The following is a 15,979-nucleotide window of genomic DNA, read 5'->3' as shown; positions in this document are numbered from 1 at the left end:
CATGGATGAAGAGTAGTTTGATAATTATTTAAAAACTATTTGAAGTAGGTGGGCAATAATAAAGTTCGGGTTGGTGTGATCGTGTATAGAGTGGGTTGAATCCATTGAGCTGCTTCGATTTTCAGTAGGAACAGGCGTGATTGTGAAAGTGAGATGGGAATGTGTGTGTGTGTGTTGAAAATGTTAAGAAAATTACTCCAAAACTGAGTGGAAGTGGGGATGGAAGGAACATTCCATGCAGAAGAGAGTTTCAAGACTTCAAAGGGGAAATGACAGCAAAGGAACCAATTCAAGCACCCCAAATGGTTTTGGTTAGCCTTTCAAAAACATGCTGTTTAAGCGTACTATCATCATCAACATCAGCACACCACGTATCAGCACGTCTCCGCCTCTTGTTTCAGAATAAGTCTATCACTACTAGATATTGTCTCCACCTCTTGTTTCAGAACAAGTCTATCACTACTAGATATTGTCTTTTACAGTAAAAGGAAGTAAAAGGAATGAAAAATGATGAAATAAACTTGAAAAAAAAAAAGGCAGAACGGCGACAGGTCAGCATGACGAGGTCCAACCAAAGTTGAAGTCTTTATCCCTGGCCTACCACCAACCCCAACCCGACGCTCCCTATATTCCCCTTTTAGTCCACTCCATTAAGAAATCCTCATTCAATTGCTCTCTCCGGCGAGGTCTCCGGACCCCCGGCAGTGCAAACATGTCGGATATTGACGATCTCCGCTCACCGCCTCCGGCCTTGGCACGGCCTTTCCCACTCTACAAGCACTTGTCTTGGTCGCCGGATGCGGACCGTGAGGAGGCCTGGCTCCGCCGCAAAACCCAAAGCAAGATTCGGCGGAGCAAGAGCGTGACCGACGATGACTTCGAAGAACTCAAAGCCTGCGTTGAGTTGGGGTTCGGATTCAACTCTCCTGAGGTGGACCCTCGACTCTGTGAAACTTTCCCGGCGTTGGGCTTTTACCACGCCGTCAACAAGCACTACTATCGCACTCTCTCGAACTCGTCGGCGTCTCTCTGCTCTTCCCCTGTTTCGGACTCTCTTTCTCCCTCTGCTCAGAGTAGCCCCGCCGCCATAATCAGCCTCGGTATGTTACCCTCTTTACAACCCTTGAAATTGAATAGTGAAAATTGTAAGAATCCAACGGTCTTGATTTTACTTTTGTCTGTTTGGGTGTCGGGAAATTTCGAACTGGGTTTTCAGGGGAGAATCCGCAGACGGTGAAAGCAAGGCTGAAGCAATGGGCGCAGGTGGTTGCTTGTTCAGTACGGCAGTATTGATTATTGCCGATCAATTCATCACAAAATTTGTATCATGTTTATTATTTTTCTTCCCAAACTTCCGTTCTGGCTTGAATACAGATTCTAATCAACACATACACATTTAATCCTCAATTATCCAAGTTCCTTTTTTTCTTGAATTCTCTGTTTCTCAAATTCCGATCTCAAGTCGACTCCAAAGATATATATTAACATATTATATTCAGCGAACACAAGAAATTGACAGAATGTGGAGGCAGCTGGCTCTTTCTTCCTTTTGAAATCATGTAGATATTCTTAGGAAAAGCTTCCTAGTTAAGCTAGCTAAACGAAGCTTATGAAGCAGGGGAAGAATTGTTGGATTGGGTGAAGTCAGAGCACCAAATTATCGATTTGGAAAAGTCTTGTTATGATAAATTGATGTGGGTAAAAATCTTCTTTTGGCTATTTGTTCAATGAAAAGGATCTTTACCCTTGTATCCAAACTCGTTTGTGTACCTTACCCCAATATTTTCTCTGTTTATAGAGCATCTTGGGCAGTGGTTTCCAGACCACTAATGGGGCTTTGATGGATGGAAAGTCCAATTGGACCAATTCTGGGGCTACCGACAATATATAATACCCACCATGCAGAATAACTATCTATTACATTAATTCTACATTCTTACACATATTTTAATGGGTATTTTTAGGTTGGCGATCAAAGCTGATATCATATTTGCAAATTGTTCTTAAATAATTTGTAAATATGGTGTCACACTCCGTATATAGAGGTATCCAAAGACTAACCGACCATTCAATGTAGGATGAAGAAAACCATTGGAAAACTATCATAAAATTAGGCCGCTGGTAATCTAGCAAACCATCAAGTCGGTGCCTCACACCTACAATGCCCGACTGCTCTGGTACTGTACTAGACTGACTATCGGCCTAGGAGGCTACTTTGTTTCTTCCAAAATTGTCATGGTCTTCTAGGTCTCTAAAGTGGTTTGACGGTCTTGACATGGATTCACGTCTCCATGTTTTTTTTAGTTTTGACTCCCTCATTCTGGACTTATCAGGAACACTAAGAAAATCACCCTCTAATTATGTTTCATGATTCTATTGCACTCAGGTCTAACTAAATTGATGTTCTCACCCTAGCTTTAAATTGTTCCTACTTCTTATTCTCTACAAAGAGAATCACCCCTTGAATTACCTAAATTAATGTTACAGTCAATCATGCCTACAATCACGCACACGCTCAATAAAGCGAAGTTCCATTTAATTTGATTAATGTACCAATTTCCTTTTTGGTCAAAGCATACAATTTTCATGTCTAAAAATTGCATGACTTTACTACAAATTCTGTCAGTCAAAGCATAAAAATTAATGGTAGATGGTTTTGAACTCTTCAGTCATATGGGCTTGAAGATCCATTCAAAACCAAAATTCGAGTGCAAGTTGAAGCAACAATAATTAAAAGAATTAATGTCACAAATTTCAATATCACAATGGGAAAAGGAAAATAAAAGGATCTTTCTTTAAAGTCAAAACAGGGAATATTAATTAACTCTCATATGTTTCACATTTGGAACAAAATTTTGGGTTCTGGGTCAACTCTTGTTACTTAAAATATGTAAGATGAAAGGACAGAATTTGAATCTGTAAAAATATCTGACAATCAAACTCAAATGTTGTAAGGATTGTTTGAGAAGATTTTGAGAAATTCCTATTTTGGAAAAATTGGTGGAATTAAATGCTTCTCAAACCAGAAAAAAACCAGCACACACCTGTCTTGTCTTTCTGCGAAAATGCTTTTTGATTTTTGATTGAATACGATGATGTTTCAAAAGTCAATTTCCTAAGATTTCAGATTCATAATAATGCATCCATACATTATTTAGATAATAATCATGAATTTATAATTTGTTATTTAGTTTATGCAATTATGGATAATTAATTCATACTGGCTAAGCTAAGGTGAAGCCATTGCCGACAGTTTTCTAATATTCTTCAACTGTTTGAATGGTTGAATAATCTGTATTGTTTAAATTGAATTATCCTCGAGGGTAGGCGCTTTTAATTGACTCTGAACACAATGCACAATACAATGCCTTTTTGATCTGTAAATGTTTATATGATATCATTGGTGACACTCGCGTTATATATATTGAAGAATGGCGAGGTGATGGGGATATGTTTGGTTGCGTACTTTGTCAAAAGGTTAGGCAAAAAGTGGAATAGAAAAGGGAAAGAAACGTCAAAAGAGCAGAGGCGGAGGCAGCCTCCAGGTTTGGGGCGGGCTGGGCTGGGCGGGCATTCCAATTCCACGGAGAGAGATGTGGAGGCGGTGGCAGCGTGGGCGTTGGAATTTGATGCCCATCACATTGACCTTATAATATATAATATATATATATATATATAATTCCACAAGGCTGGGCTTGGCTTGGGTCGTTTTGGTATGGGGGTGGGGCGTCAAAACTACGACCAACAACATGTTCAAAACAATGTGCTGTCCAAATCCCACATTCACACAATGGTGTCTGGTATTTTCAGCGCCCCCCTCTTGGAGTTTGGTGACCTCCTAACATTTCTCTTACTCTACCTCATACAGTTTGGTTGTTTCTGGTAAAAAAAAAAAGAAAAAAAGAAAAAAGGGTAATGAATTTAGAAGGGGGTGTTGGACAAGTGTGAACCAGTCTTCAATCTTCAGGTTCGGCATGTCCGTGAAAATGTTGGAGAACACAAATGAAACGTCTCTACTTACCTACTACGCCCTCCTTCCCATCAAATTAAGTTTCTTTTTCTCTTTCTCTTTCTCTTTCTCTTTCTCTTCCCAACATTGTGCTTATCTTAAACTAAAGAAACATTTGTGCTTATCTTAAACTAAAGAAACATTACAAAAAAGGAAAAAACAACGAAAAAATTGGATTACAATACAAAAAGAGCCCCTTTTGTTTTTCCAATCTTTATCTGCTCCATCTACTGCTCTGTGTCTGTATTTTCAAAGGGTTTGAATTAGAAGCAGGTATTAGTGGAGGAGGGCGGACTGGTTGTTTCTGTTCCTCCCCCCCTTTTCTTTAATCTATTTATTTTACTATATTCTTTATTCCCTTCTATTTGTTTCTCAACACTTCTAGAAGCAACTCCCACCTTTCTTTCTCCCTTCTTCTTCTTCTTCTTTTTAAAAAGGGCCCTTACTATTATTATTGTTATTGTTACAGGAAGTGGGAAAAGAAGAGTTCCATTCTAATTGCAATCTGGGTTCAACTGTTGTTCCCATTTGTGGTTATGATCCATTTCTTCCCTCCATTCCGTCATGGAATTTGACAGACCCCTTCCCTCCATCTCCGGATTCTACTGCTGGGGTTGGGAATTCCTCACCGCTCTTCTTCTCTTCAGCCATCTCATCGTCTTCTGACTCTCTTCATCCGCCCGCTATTTCTCTCTATTTCTTCCTATTACAATATTGTTTTTAGCTCCCCTGTTTCTTCCCATCAATGGCACAGAGGTCTCTCCCGGCGCCCTTTCTCACCAAGACCTACCAGCTCGTCGACGATCCTGCCACCGACGGCGTCGTTTCCTGGAACCAATCTGGCGCTACCTTCATCGTCTGGAAGACCGCCGATTTCGCCAGAGATTTGCTTCCCACTTATTTCAAACACAACAACTTCTCCAGCTTTGTCCGTCAGCTTAACACTTACGTAAGCCAACCCACCGCTCTCTCCAAATTTAATCATGCAATTAATTTGCTCCCTCTTTTAGTTTATCAAATACAAACAACTAATATTAGTTTTGTAATTGATTCAATTTCTTATTTACCCTTTGGATTCACACCCTTGTTGGTGTTCTTGTTCATCTTTTTTAATTTGTTCATATGAACTATTGGTTTCTGCATTTTTACAACCACAGGATCACATGAATTTAGTCAAGGAATGATAGCGTAGAAAAGTCGTGAATTTCACACCGTCCAGATGCCTCTAGAGACTTCTTCACACATTTTTTATATTGTTCAATTTTTAAAGCCACGTGTTGGATTGTTCTTTGTTTTTCTCCCACTCCCACGAAATTGCCGCATGTCTTCATCCGTATACCGAATCTTTATCAATTAATTAATTTAATTAATTGATTTTGGGTTTATCCCTAATCCAGGGGTTCCGGAAGATAGTACCGGACAAATGGGAATTCGCCAACGACAATTTCCGACGGGGCCACAAGGAGCTCCTATCCAAAATCCGTCGCCGAAAGACGGTCGTGATGTCGCAACCGTCGCAGACTGCTCATCCCGGTAAATTCGGCGGAGGAGGCAACTCTTCGCCGTCAAACTCCGGGGAGGATATCGGATCGACTTCGACTTCATCGCCGGATTCGAAGAATCCGGGATCGGTGGAGATGGGAACGATGGCACAATTCGCCGATCTGACTGAGGAGAACGAGAAATTAAGAAAGGATAACGAGATGCTGAATTCGGAGCTGGCACAGACGAAGAAACAGTGTGACGAGCTGGTAGTCTTTCTGACGGACTATTTGAAGGTGGCGCCGGATCAGATCAACAACATCATGAGGAATCGTGGTTCGGGCGAAGATCTGAAAGGCAAGGGTAAGATCGACGAGGAGGAGGAAGAAGAAGAAGAAGAAGAAGAAGAAGAAGAAGAAGAAGAAGAAGAGGGGAGTGTAGGTAACGGCGGCGAAACTCTGAAGCTGTTTGGGGTTTGGTTGAAAGGGAAGGAGGAGAAGAAGAAGATGAAAAGGGTGAGAGAGGAGAAAATAGGGTGCAGCAACGCACCACATGCGAAAGCAATGAAGTCGGTTGAGATGCACGCGCCGTTGATGACGAGCAGCAATCTCTGCAACTGACGACGACCGAGCAGAGCAATGGAAGGAGACGACGGCGTTCGTAGAATTAAACTAATAATAATAATAATAATAATATATTATATAATCTGTAGAGAGTTCAAAGGGACTAGATATCAATATCGGTTTTGATACTGATATTGATGTTGATATTAGTAATATGTAAAAATTGTTATATTGTAGGAAGTAGAGAGAGATGCATGTAAGCAAGGGTGGATATCATCAAAGGTACTAAGGGTATCCCATCCCATCTCTTGATTCAAAACATATTTGCAATGTTTCAACAATCCTTTCAATTATCGCCAATATTTGTCAACATATTGACACATCAAAGTGTAGTTTGATTTCTTTTATTAAAAATAAAAGAGGAAATTGATTCAGTGTCAAGTGTGCAGGGGCAGTGAGGCCTAGACAAAGTTCGTTTCCTCACACCTGTGGTTTCCAAGCCTGTTTAAACGCACTTGTTTCAATGAATAATGCACAACATTCGTTCCATCATCTTCTCGTCTCTTCCATGCTCTCTAAAAATGGTGCATTAATTCAAACACCCACATTTTATCGACATCGATGTCTATCTACATTTGTATAGAAAGTGAGACCCAGAAAGAATTTCTATCGAGCATCGAGCATCAACAATATTTTAAAGCAGCAGAAGAGAAGAGAATGAAATCAAATGGAAGTGGACATTCAAGGGAGCAGAGCAGAGGCCTTGGAGCAAATGAGCTGCTGATAGTCGAGACCCAAAGGGGGTCGGTCGCAAGGGTGTGGTTAAGCACTTTCCACACGACCAAGCAAGCCGCCAGGGCTTATGACAGAGATGCAATCGAGTTCCGTGGAGATAAGGCCAGGCCCACCGTGGGTCTGGGAACCCAATTTGGAAATCCAGAAATGACGGCGCTTTCACGGAAACCTGGCCAAAAACACAATTTACAGTTCATAGCTATGCTACAATCAAAGAGAGTTTTTGAACTTGGCCATCCAGCCTTAGCTTAATAGATTTAGATGCATAAGAATCTAAGATAGAAAGACAACTTAAGAAGTAGAAAAAATGACATCAAAATTAAGCGAAAGTTCCCACCAATTTGATCATTTGATAGCATGGCAGATATTACCTTAAAAATCAGCAATATGAGTACATCAGTCCCAATAAATAATAAACTTTCTTCTTTTTTTGAAATCGACTAAAACTTCATATCATGATAGACGACTGTCCCATGTCCCGGCACGTAACTTGGACGAATGAAATCAAATTATCCCTTTAGTCTGGAATGGCAGCCCAATCAAACTGCAGTAGCAGTCACCACCAAAGTTCATCGGCCATTCATCCATAGTGGATGGGTCTCTACAGACTGACTAATTCCAACACACTTTACTAACGGAACATGAACACAAAAACAAAAAACAAAAACAAAAAACCAACCAAAACTTTGATTTCTGGACTGAAAACAATCCGTTCAATGCAAATCCGAAATCTAGGCAAGCTCCCTTTCTATACTCTGAGATTCCCGCTTGATGGTTGCTTGGCCACATAAATTTGCTTCATTTTTGCAGAGGAAAAGTTCTTTTCAGCTCCAGACTGGTTTCTTCCCATGAACCCTGTTCTACGGTGGGGCCATTCGCTGCCACCTGAACTATTCTTTTGAGAAGCACCACCTCTCTGATAATTGTATCCAGAAGAATGACTGTACTGCTGGGCGGGTATGCCCTTATGCTGAGGCGACTGAGATTTTAAATTGGTGCCTGCATTCAGGCTACTGTTGCTGCTACTGCAATTCTGAACACCAGTCTTGCCAGCATCAGTAACCGAGTTCACTGATAAGCTCTTAATGTCAACATTTGGTACTGAACCCCCAGAACTGACGCAACTCGAAGCATCAACTATTCCAAGTTCATCTGGAAGTTGGGTGACAGTTGCATCGGCTGCCACAGTATAATTACGCTTGTGGTCAGAGGCTACAGAAGGTTGTGATCCAGGAAACCTATTAACTGTAAATGACGGGTCAGCAGATGATGCATGACTGAAATGCGAGGGAAGAATGCCCTCTGCCTGCTGCTGCAAAGGCATGGACAGCGGCACAGGCTGAACAGAGGATGCTGAAGAAGGCCAACGAGCTTGAACAGACATTTCAGGAGAGGCCTGCAAATATTAAGCAGCAAACCATCAGGACATTTTGTAGCAGAAAAAAAACAATTGATTAGCACAACTGCCAATCCATGCATCTACTTCATTATGTAATACCAGAAATACAGCTTAGAAATATAGATAATCTCGAACCTTACATTTCTTCCACACAAAATGTTCTCCCTCGTGATCTATACAAACAACGAAAAGGGTAACAAAATAAACGAACTGTACCTGGAACGGAGAAACGTCGAACATAGCTAATGGAGAAGCCATTGGCAGTAGAGGCGAACCAGGTGCAAGATGCTGGATTGGAGGTAAGTTGGTGGGCATGCGTTGAGCTGAAACCATATTTAAATTCTTCTGATCCCCTTCAACACCCAAAGAAGGCCCAGGGCTATGCTTCCAGTCAGGCTGTTTTCCAGATGGAATATAAGTAGCACCCATGAAACTCAAGCCAACTTGCCCGAACTGTCCAACAGGAGCAAAGTGATTGTATACAACCATGTGCGGAGGACCTTGAACTCCTGGGATACCTCCAGGACTTATGAACGGACCAGTAAAACCAGCAGGAGGCCCGTAGAATGAATCGACACCAGAATGGCACTGTTTCCAGGATCCAAGAGGGCCAGGTGCTGGTGCACTGCTTTTTTGTGTTTGAGCTTGGGTGGTGGATACTGACTCATCATGCGGTCCAAAAGTAAAGACAGGACCTCCCAACATAGGATTGATCTCATAAAAGGGAAATTGGGAAGGTGAACCTCCGGGGAAATGTGAAAGCATCTGGCTTGAAGAATTCTGTGGACTCGGCAAAGATGGCCACAGGGAAATTGGGGGGGTCTCAACGGACAAATCTGCAGGAAGGGCTACAGTAAGAGAGTCATCCGCCCTTGTTTTGCTAGCAAATTGCTGATTACCAGCAGAGCCTGTAACACAGTAATGCAGTAATCAACAAAGTCGTATAACCAAAAAAACAAACAAAATAAAAGGTAATAACTACTCAGCTTCCAGTACCTGCTATTATAACGTTAATATCTCCACCGCCAAAATTGTTGGTATCAGTAACTGGACCAGAGCTCGTGCCAAGCCCATTAGTGACTATCTCATCACTACTGATAGCTGCAACAGCAACGGCAGAAGCAGCTGCCTCAGCTTCAGCTTCACTATCTTCAATACGAGTACGAGATTCAGAATGATGTTTCTCTTTCTCAAAGAAAAGATGACAATCATTCTCCGCACCAGAAAGCTTGTGAGGAATTTGCATGTCTGAGTGACAGAGACCTGTGGGGCCAATCCCAAGCAAAGTGGAACAGCTATCAGGAGGAAGAACTGTTGGAGATGTGACTGCACCTGTATACATAATTGGGAAAAAAAAATTAGAATTAATGAAAGTAAACTCCTCAAATCAGTACCTCCGATACTCACCAAACTGAATTTTCTCCCCCGCAAGCAGAGAACTGATTGGATTAGCAGCAGAAGAAAATGATCTATCTATTGCTAAGATAGATGAGGATGGCACAGTAGGATCACCAGCTAAGCTAGAATGATCTCCTACCGGAGGATGTAAATCAAACTGCGCAGGCTTCATAGCCTCATCAAGTTGGGTCTGTGTCAGAGCCATAACCTGCCAATGAATCTAATCAGTTTGAAATTATATCAGATATTACAACATATAAACAAGTAAAAGCACATTAGAAGTATAACTCTAAGTAGCAAGTACAGTCAGCTTGAACTTAGATAAAGGTTCAACACTTCTTGCGCTCAAATTGAAATAAACATGAAGCATCGATAGAATAGAGGTCTTCTAACATAGTAACAACAATATTAAAATTGCCTATAGATCCACAAAAGTAAGCAATGAACAAATAACGGTAGACAAGGTCAATATCAAAATCCTATATTTACATCCAGAAATATATGCAATTTACAACAATAAAACTCAACCAAGGTCTCCATTTCCACCCCGGTACCTGTTGGTTTATACGTGAATTGCCCCAGGAAGGAAAAGATGATGGAACATTATCCAAAATATCATTCTTCTTATCAAACATCAAGCTTGACTCGAGATTTCTTCCATCACTAGTTGCCAAGGCAGGGCCACTCGTCTGGATAGACCTGTAAAATAATATAAAATATTTGTTCAGATCTGAAAGATGACAATGCATGAAAGTTCTTTCATAATGAATACCAACCTAGCAGTATGTGATCGCTCGGTCTGGGAATCAGATTTCAGAGCAGGAGTCCCAATTGGGGCCAATGGTTGAGAGACTATTGAGGAACTAAGTGCACTTGACACCACAATATTTCCCGAACCACGTCCTCCTCCATCAGCAGCAACAAAATCAGATCGAGTTCTCTTCACTGTTTCTGCGACCTTAGCAGCATAAACTTTGCTTGAATTGACAGAGGACAATGCAATTTTCGAAGTAGATCGACTTTTTCGTGGGATCTAAAGAAGTACTCATCAAATTTATTAAATTTTAAACTTGTAATAACAAAAATAAATAAAAAGGAAAGGAGAACGTATAAACCTTTGAATTGTGGGACTTTGCCTTGATCTCTTTCTCTCTTTGTTCACGCCTATCATTCAGCATCTGCCTTTTAGATCGTACCTCAATGAAATCATCCTCATCACTGGGAGCTTCTATGCCAGGTTGCTCAAATACACGTATGATGCCACTCTGCATAGGGGCATCAACATCCTCCCCAGAACAAATATTCTTTCTGAAGTTACTTTCCCCATAATATTGGCTTCCCTGGCTCTTGCCCAAATACTCTTTTTTCACTCCCTTTTCAGACCTATTGCCAGCATCAAGCTCAAGAGAAGTACTTGCCCCAGAGCTTAATCCTTCAGGCTCTAAGGCTCTTTTTGATGGCTTATTAGATACGAAGACCTTCCTAGTCCCATTTCTGGCAGAATTGACAGCAGTTCTTCCACTAACAGTTGGCTTATCGTCTACCTCTACATGGTTAGAAGAAACTTGACTACTAGACAATTTTTTATCCACAGTTTCCCGAACACGAAACTCAGTACGTGGAATATTGCGCCTAGGCCGCCTCTGGAATCCACCAGTATCTAAGCGAGTAGATTCGGAACCTGGGAATGGCAATCTAGATCCAGAATTTTTTACTGTAAAGACATATTTTTTCCCTCTTCCACCAGGAAACTGACCACGAGCTTTTAACCCACTCAAACCTTTATCTCTTGATACAGAATCCAGTGATCCCATCCCATCCTGAGCTCGACCTTCAGATTCTTTCCCCCTTGATACCACATAATGATTGTCTGAAGTTGAAACATGGTGTCTTTGATGTTCTGCTTGAAACCCTGGTTCAGATCTGGAATTGCTCTCATCAATGCAAGAACCTGCAGTTTGATACTGCTGAGCCATAACTTGGCTTTCTATGCTTTCAGTTAATGGTAATGACTTTGACTCCCCTGATGAGTTCACATTCAAAGATCTTGACACAAGGCCTTGTTGATTATCCATCAAAAGAGGCAACACGTCATTTTTCCGAGAATTATGAGCACAGGTTTCCTGAGAAGTTTGAATGGGCAGAGCATCTCCTGGGTTCTTATTTAAAGGAAAACCAGTTTGAACAGCTGGTGGAACAAATGTCAGTGGTTGAGGAGCCAAAGGCAGTACACCTTGGGAGACAGAAGAGGTATACCTTAGCTGCCCAAACTGGAATAGAGGGGGCTGTGATGAATGCATGTGAGTCATAGATGGGGTCATCTGAGGATGCAAATGAAGAGGCATCTGTATAGAACCTATCTGTATGGCTGGTACAGGAGATGGAATGAGAGAAGGACCTGAGAATAACCCAAACTGAAGCTTAACAGGAGGCTCAGCTTGACCTGAACCGGCAGCATTTGGCACAATAACTTGACCAGATGAAGATTGTGAGGCCGTTAAAACTGAAGATGAGATTGGCTGCTGAACAGACACACTAGATCTGCAAGAAGAATTTCCTTGCTCGTTAATTTCAGGTTCTGGCAATGCTTGGGCAGTTTCAGATTGCATAACCAAGTCCTGCATCTCCTCAGGGTCGATCCTTATTTGAGAGGAAGCATCCTCGTATTGACAGACTTTACCATCAACTTGCAATCCTTCAGAAGACCCCAGCTCTTCCCTGATGCAGTTTGAGATTTCTGGTGCGACAAACATATTTTCCTCATTTCCTAAAATTCTTTCAAACTCGTCATTCGGCATCCCCACTTCAACACCTTCGTTAAAACCTAATACCAAGTTATCTAACATATGGGGTGACCCTTTATCATCTAAATGCAAATCATCAAAATTCTGTGCAAGGTCAATGTTCTCGTCCTCTCCTTCATGGACCTCGTCTTCTTCTCGATACCCATCATCATCTTCATCATATTCTTCCTGTTCCTGCACATGTTCATCTACAACACCCCATTCATCTTCATCGCCTGTAGATGCCCTGGTAGAGGTAATCATGATCTCTTTACCAGCCTTGGCAGGTACAGCAGATTCATTGTCTTCTATTGACAGTGTGCCTTCTCTGCTAGCGGATAAAACAGGAGAATCTCCAGAATCATCCAAGTCCTCGTGAGATAAATGAGTTGGAGAGGTTGGGGGGCTAAATACAGAAAGGGTTGACTGTGAGTCGCACCGCAGTGTTGTGTTGCCATCTGGTTTCTGCTCCTCATTCTCACCATTCTCTAAATTAACATCAATTATCTCAGGAAGTGTACGATTTTCATGATGAATATACCTTGTCTGAGAAGTAGAAACATTCCTGGCCAGATGATCGTATTGTATCTCACTTTCTGCAATATCCCGGGTAACAGATGTGAATTCACCCCTCACAGAAGATTTCTGTATGGAAGCTACAGATGGAGGAGGAAGAACACGAGGTTGCCTCTGGGAATAGCGTGACCTTCCAACAGAATAGGACCCATCAGCCTCAGAAATTGGATTTACTCGTTCAGGATAAGGAAAATAGAAGTTGTTGCGACCACCCTCCTGCCTCCATCCATGATCACCAAAATTCTCAACATTATCCTGAAATTCAGAGTCGAACTCTTGGCTCCTGTTATACTGATCACCACCCCCACTAAGGTTAGGTCTTTGCCCTCTTAGCTGAGAATAATCATCAGATTGTGGTTCTGCCATGCCTCTTCTATTATATATTCTAGAAGTTGTAAGTCCAGCTCCCCCATAAAACTCTTTCCTAGAAGATACACGCCCACCAGTTGTTGCCTCCCGCCTTGGACCAGGGTAGCCAGTACTCTGATCCTGTAGAACAAATTGAGAGCCACTTCCTCTGTCATAAAAATCTCTTCTCCATGAATTAACAGACTTGCCTCTGTCACCGAAGGAAGGAGAACCATCGCTAGAAACTTGAGTTCTAAGGCCCACCTCAGAGGGCCTATTTATGCTAGATGACTCAGAAGAAGCTGATGTAGTGATTCGCTCCACCATCTTTTCACCATCTTCCCAATCAACAGTGTCCGCCAACCTGGAAGCATCTTTTACAACACTGGAAATCTTCTTTTCAGGAATATCTGTAGTCAAAGTGCTTGATTTCACAGCTTCAGCCTGCCTCTTGGCCATTCTTTCCTCTAATTCTAAAAGCTTCAGTTTAGCAGCCTGCTTTCTTCTCTCTTCCTCCACAAATATTCTTTGTTTTTCTTCCTCTCTAGCAATCCGAAGTTCTTCAGCTTTTTGTACAGCCTCCAATCTCTCTTGCTCAGCTCTCCATGCTGCTTCCCTGGCTATTTCTTCAGCTCTCCTCTGCCTTTCTTCCTGTTCCCTTGCAAGCCTCTGTCTCTCTTCCTCTTCTCTCCTAGCTAGTTCCAAAGCTCTTTCTTGCTCCTCAATAATTCGCTGTCGTTCCTGCTCTTGAATCTGTTGAACTCTCTCAAGTTCGGCCTCAAACGAATCTCTAACAGGGTCATGAAAATCAGTTTGCTTAATCACATCCTTCTTCCTCTTAACCACCCCAACAAGACCACCAGTATAAGGATCTCGTCCATCAAAACTAGAGCCTCCAAAATCTTTCATAAAAGGATCTTCCATGTAAGGTTTCTCAATCTTGGCAAATGAGCGTCTATCCCTGCCAAAATTCAGCAACAGATCATCGGCAGGAATTCGTTTCAAACCTGGAGAGTATGACGAGTTTGAAACTGAAGTATTGTGTGTTTGACCCCTGAACTTATTGTGCTGCTCACTACCATGCTTGTCTTTCACAGTCCAATCTGGGTCCTGGGAGTTATAAGATTCTGACGCACTGTTCCAGGTTTGCCGCCCAAATCCAGTATCCCGCCTCCCAACTTTAGGAGCATGTTCTCGAAACTGTGAAACATGCATGTTATCAGCATTTGTTTCTCGATCAATGCTAGTGGGCCTTCCTGCAATATCATTTCTATCATTACCACTGTCTGAACCAAATCTATCTTTTGGTATAGGATTGTTTTTCTGGAAGTTTCCTTCCCAGCCTTCCCTACTAGGCGTTCTTGCATCCCGACCATAAGGGTCCACTTTATGAATATCACTGGAATGAAACTTCCCAGATTCATCATCCCGTGGATGCCATCTCTGAGAAAAATTATGAATGGGCTTGTGGGGAAGAGAACTAACCCAAGGCATATCGAAGTCCCTCTCCCAATAAGCCTCACTCTTCGGATGCCCTCGATCCCTTACCCTGTCAATCAAACCATGGCTTGTATCACGTTCATCATCAGCCCAGTCTGATCTAGGATTCATCGAGACTAGTGGTAAAGGGCCTGGGAAAATATCTTCCTGCTTCCGAGATAATTCTGGTGGTTGAAAACTCCCGGAACTAAAAGAGTTGCCATTTTTTGCATTTTCACTGGGAATACTTTTCTTTGATGACTGAAATTTTGAGCGGGCATCTATACTAGAACTTAAATGAGAAGTATCCCTCTGTTCTTCATATGAAACTTCAGCCGCATGCTTCAATTTAGAACTCAAACCATCTCTCTGTTTCTGAGAAGGTGCAGCAGCAGAAGGTAAAGTTGCTTGCAAGGATGGGAAATCCTCACCTCTCAAAACGGGGGCTTTTTCAACTGCAGTATGCACCTGAGATGAAGCAGAAGTAGACACAACTGGCCCTGCCGTACTAGCACGAGCAGAAGGAGGCATATACACACTACTCCCACCATTCACCCCATCAACACTTCGCAAAGAAGGATCAATTTTATCAACTATATTACCACTGAGCCCTTCTTTCTCTGGAAGATCGTTGGTGTGCGGCTTTGTCCAACCCAAACCAGCTGAAGTTGGCCTCTGTCTGTTTCCCAGAACCCCTCCACCAGTTTGCCCAGCACCGGAACCCAAAGAATCTAGTCTCTCATGTTCTTTTCGCAATGAAGGAAGATTCAAGGGGGGTGGAACAGAAAGCTTCGGCCCAGGTTTCTGGGAACTGCGGGGCCTCGACAGGACCACCATTCCTCCGCCGGCCCCATGACTACCAGGTCGCGTTCGATTTGATCCATATGAATTTGAATGAGATGAATGATGATGATGAGCCTGTCCATACGATTTGTTGAGATTCACGGATACAAACTTGGCCCCGACGCCAGGATTAGCCATCGCAGGGGGCACCCCAGAACTGTAATCCGCTTGGCGGATCCCGATTCCTGCCAAAGCATCAAAAGCCTAACTTAGCAACTCAAAGATCCCCCTTTTGGCAGATCTTAAAGCAGATAATCGATCACAGATTTAAAGAAGACTAATAAAAAAAAAAAAAAAAAAAAAA

At 42.2% G+C, this 15,979-nt stretch overlaps 4 protein-coding genes across 8 annotated transcripts in view; 3 read left to right on the top strand and 1 right to left on the bottom strand.

Annotated features, from left to right (window-relative positions):
- Window positions 1-636: 636 nt before the first annotated feature.
- Window positions 637-1,433, top strand: LOC111804129. The gene is made up of 2 exons (XM_023688829.1): window positions 637-1,100; window positions 1,217-1,433. The coding sequence occupies exons 1-2, from the start codon at window positions 713-715 to the stop codon at window positions 1,291-1,293; spliced, it is 465 nt and encodes a 154-aa protein (XP_023544597.1). The 5' UTR covers window positions 637-712; the 3' UTR covers window positions 1,294-1,433.
- A 2,833-nt stretch (window positions 1,434-4,266) lies between these two features.
- On the top strand, window positions 4,267-6,426 carry LOC111803679 (heat shock factor protein HSF24-like). 2 transcript variants are annotated; one of them, XM_023688194.1, is made up of 3 exons: window positions 4,267-4,282; window positions 4,479-4,958; window positions 5,407-6,426. In XM_023688194.1, the coding sequence occupies exons 2-3, from the start codon at window positions 4,755-4,757 to the stop codon at window positions 6,109-6,111; spliced, it is 909 nt and encodes a 302-aa protein (XP_023543962.1). In that variant the 5' UTR covers window positions 4,267-4,282; window positions 4,479-4,754; the 3' UTR covers window positions 6,112-6,426. The 2 variants fall into 2 exon arrangements, with proteins under 2 accessions (XP_023543962.1, XP_023543963.1); XM_023688195.1 differs by lacking the exon at window positions 4,267-4,282 and having other exon boundaries at window positions 4,346-4,958.
- Window positions 6,427-6,675: 249 nt separating this feature from the next.
- LOC111803696 (ethylene-responsive transcription factor RAP2-6-like) lies at window positions 6,676-7,101 on the top strand. Its single transcript, XM_023688220.1, has one exon. The coding sequence runs from the start codon at window positions 6,676-6,678 to the stop codon at window positions 7,099-7,101; it is 426 nt and encodes a 141-aa protein (XP_023543988.1).
- A 67-nt stretch (window positions 7,102-7,168) lies between these two features.
- LOC111803678 overlaps window positions 7,169-15,979 on the bottom strand; it is a 9,341-nt gene continuing 530 nt past the window's right edge. For 2 of the 4 annotated variants that reach the window (XM_023688191.1, XM_023688189.1), the window contains 7 exons: window positions 10,762-15,860; window positions 10,423-10,679; window positions 10,201-10,345; window positions 9,656-9,854; window positions 9,245-9,580; window positions 8,465-9,156; window positions 7,169-8,245 (listed from right to left, as the gene is read on the bottom strand). In XM_023688191.1, coding sequence (XP_023543959.1) covers window positions 7,598-8,245; window positions 8,465-9,156; window positions 9,245-9,580; window positions 9,656-9,854; window positions 10,201-10,345; window positions 10,423-10,679; window positions 10,762-15,813 — 7,329 coding nt within the window. In that variant the 5' untranslated portion in view covers window positions 15,814-15,860 and the 3' untranslated portion in view covers window positions 7,169-7,597. Of the gene's footprint in view, window positions 8,246-8,464; window positions 9,157-9,244; window positions 9,581-9,655; window positions 9,855-10,200; window positions 10,346-10,422; window positions 10,680-10,761; window positions 15,974-15,979 lie in introns of those variants that run through there. The other 2 variants (XM_023688193.1, XM_023688190.1) reach the window with 2 other exon arrangements.

Source organism: Cucurbita pepo, chromosome LG10, assembly GCF_002806865.2.
Source record: "Cucurbita pepo subsp. pepo cultivar mu-cu-16 chromosome LG10, ASM280686v2, whole genome shotgun sequence".
In the NCBI taxonomy this organism is placed as follows: Eukaryota; Viridiplantae; Streptophyta; class Magnoliopsida; order Cucurbitales; family Cucurbitaceae; genus Cucurbita; species Cucurbita pepo.
Note: the sequence above shows the minus strand (reverse complement) of the source record. Positions and strands in the feature narration are given on the sequence as shown.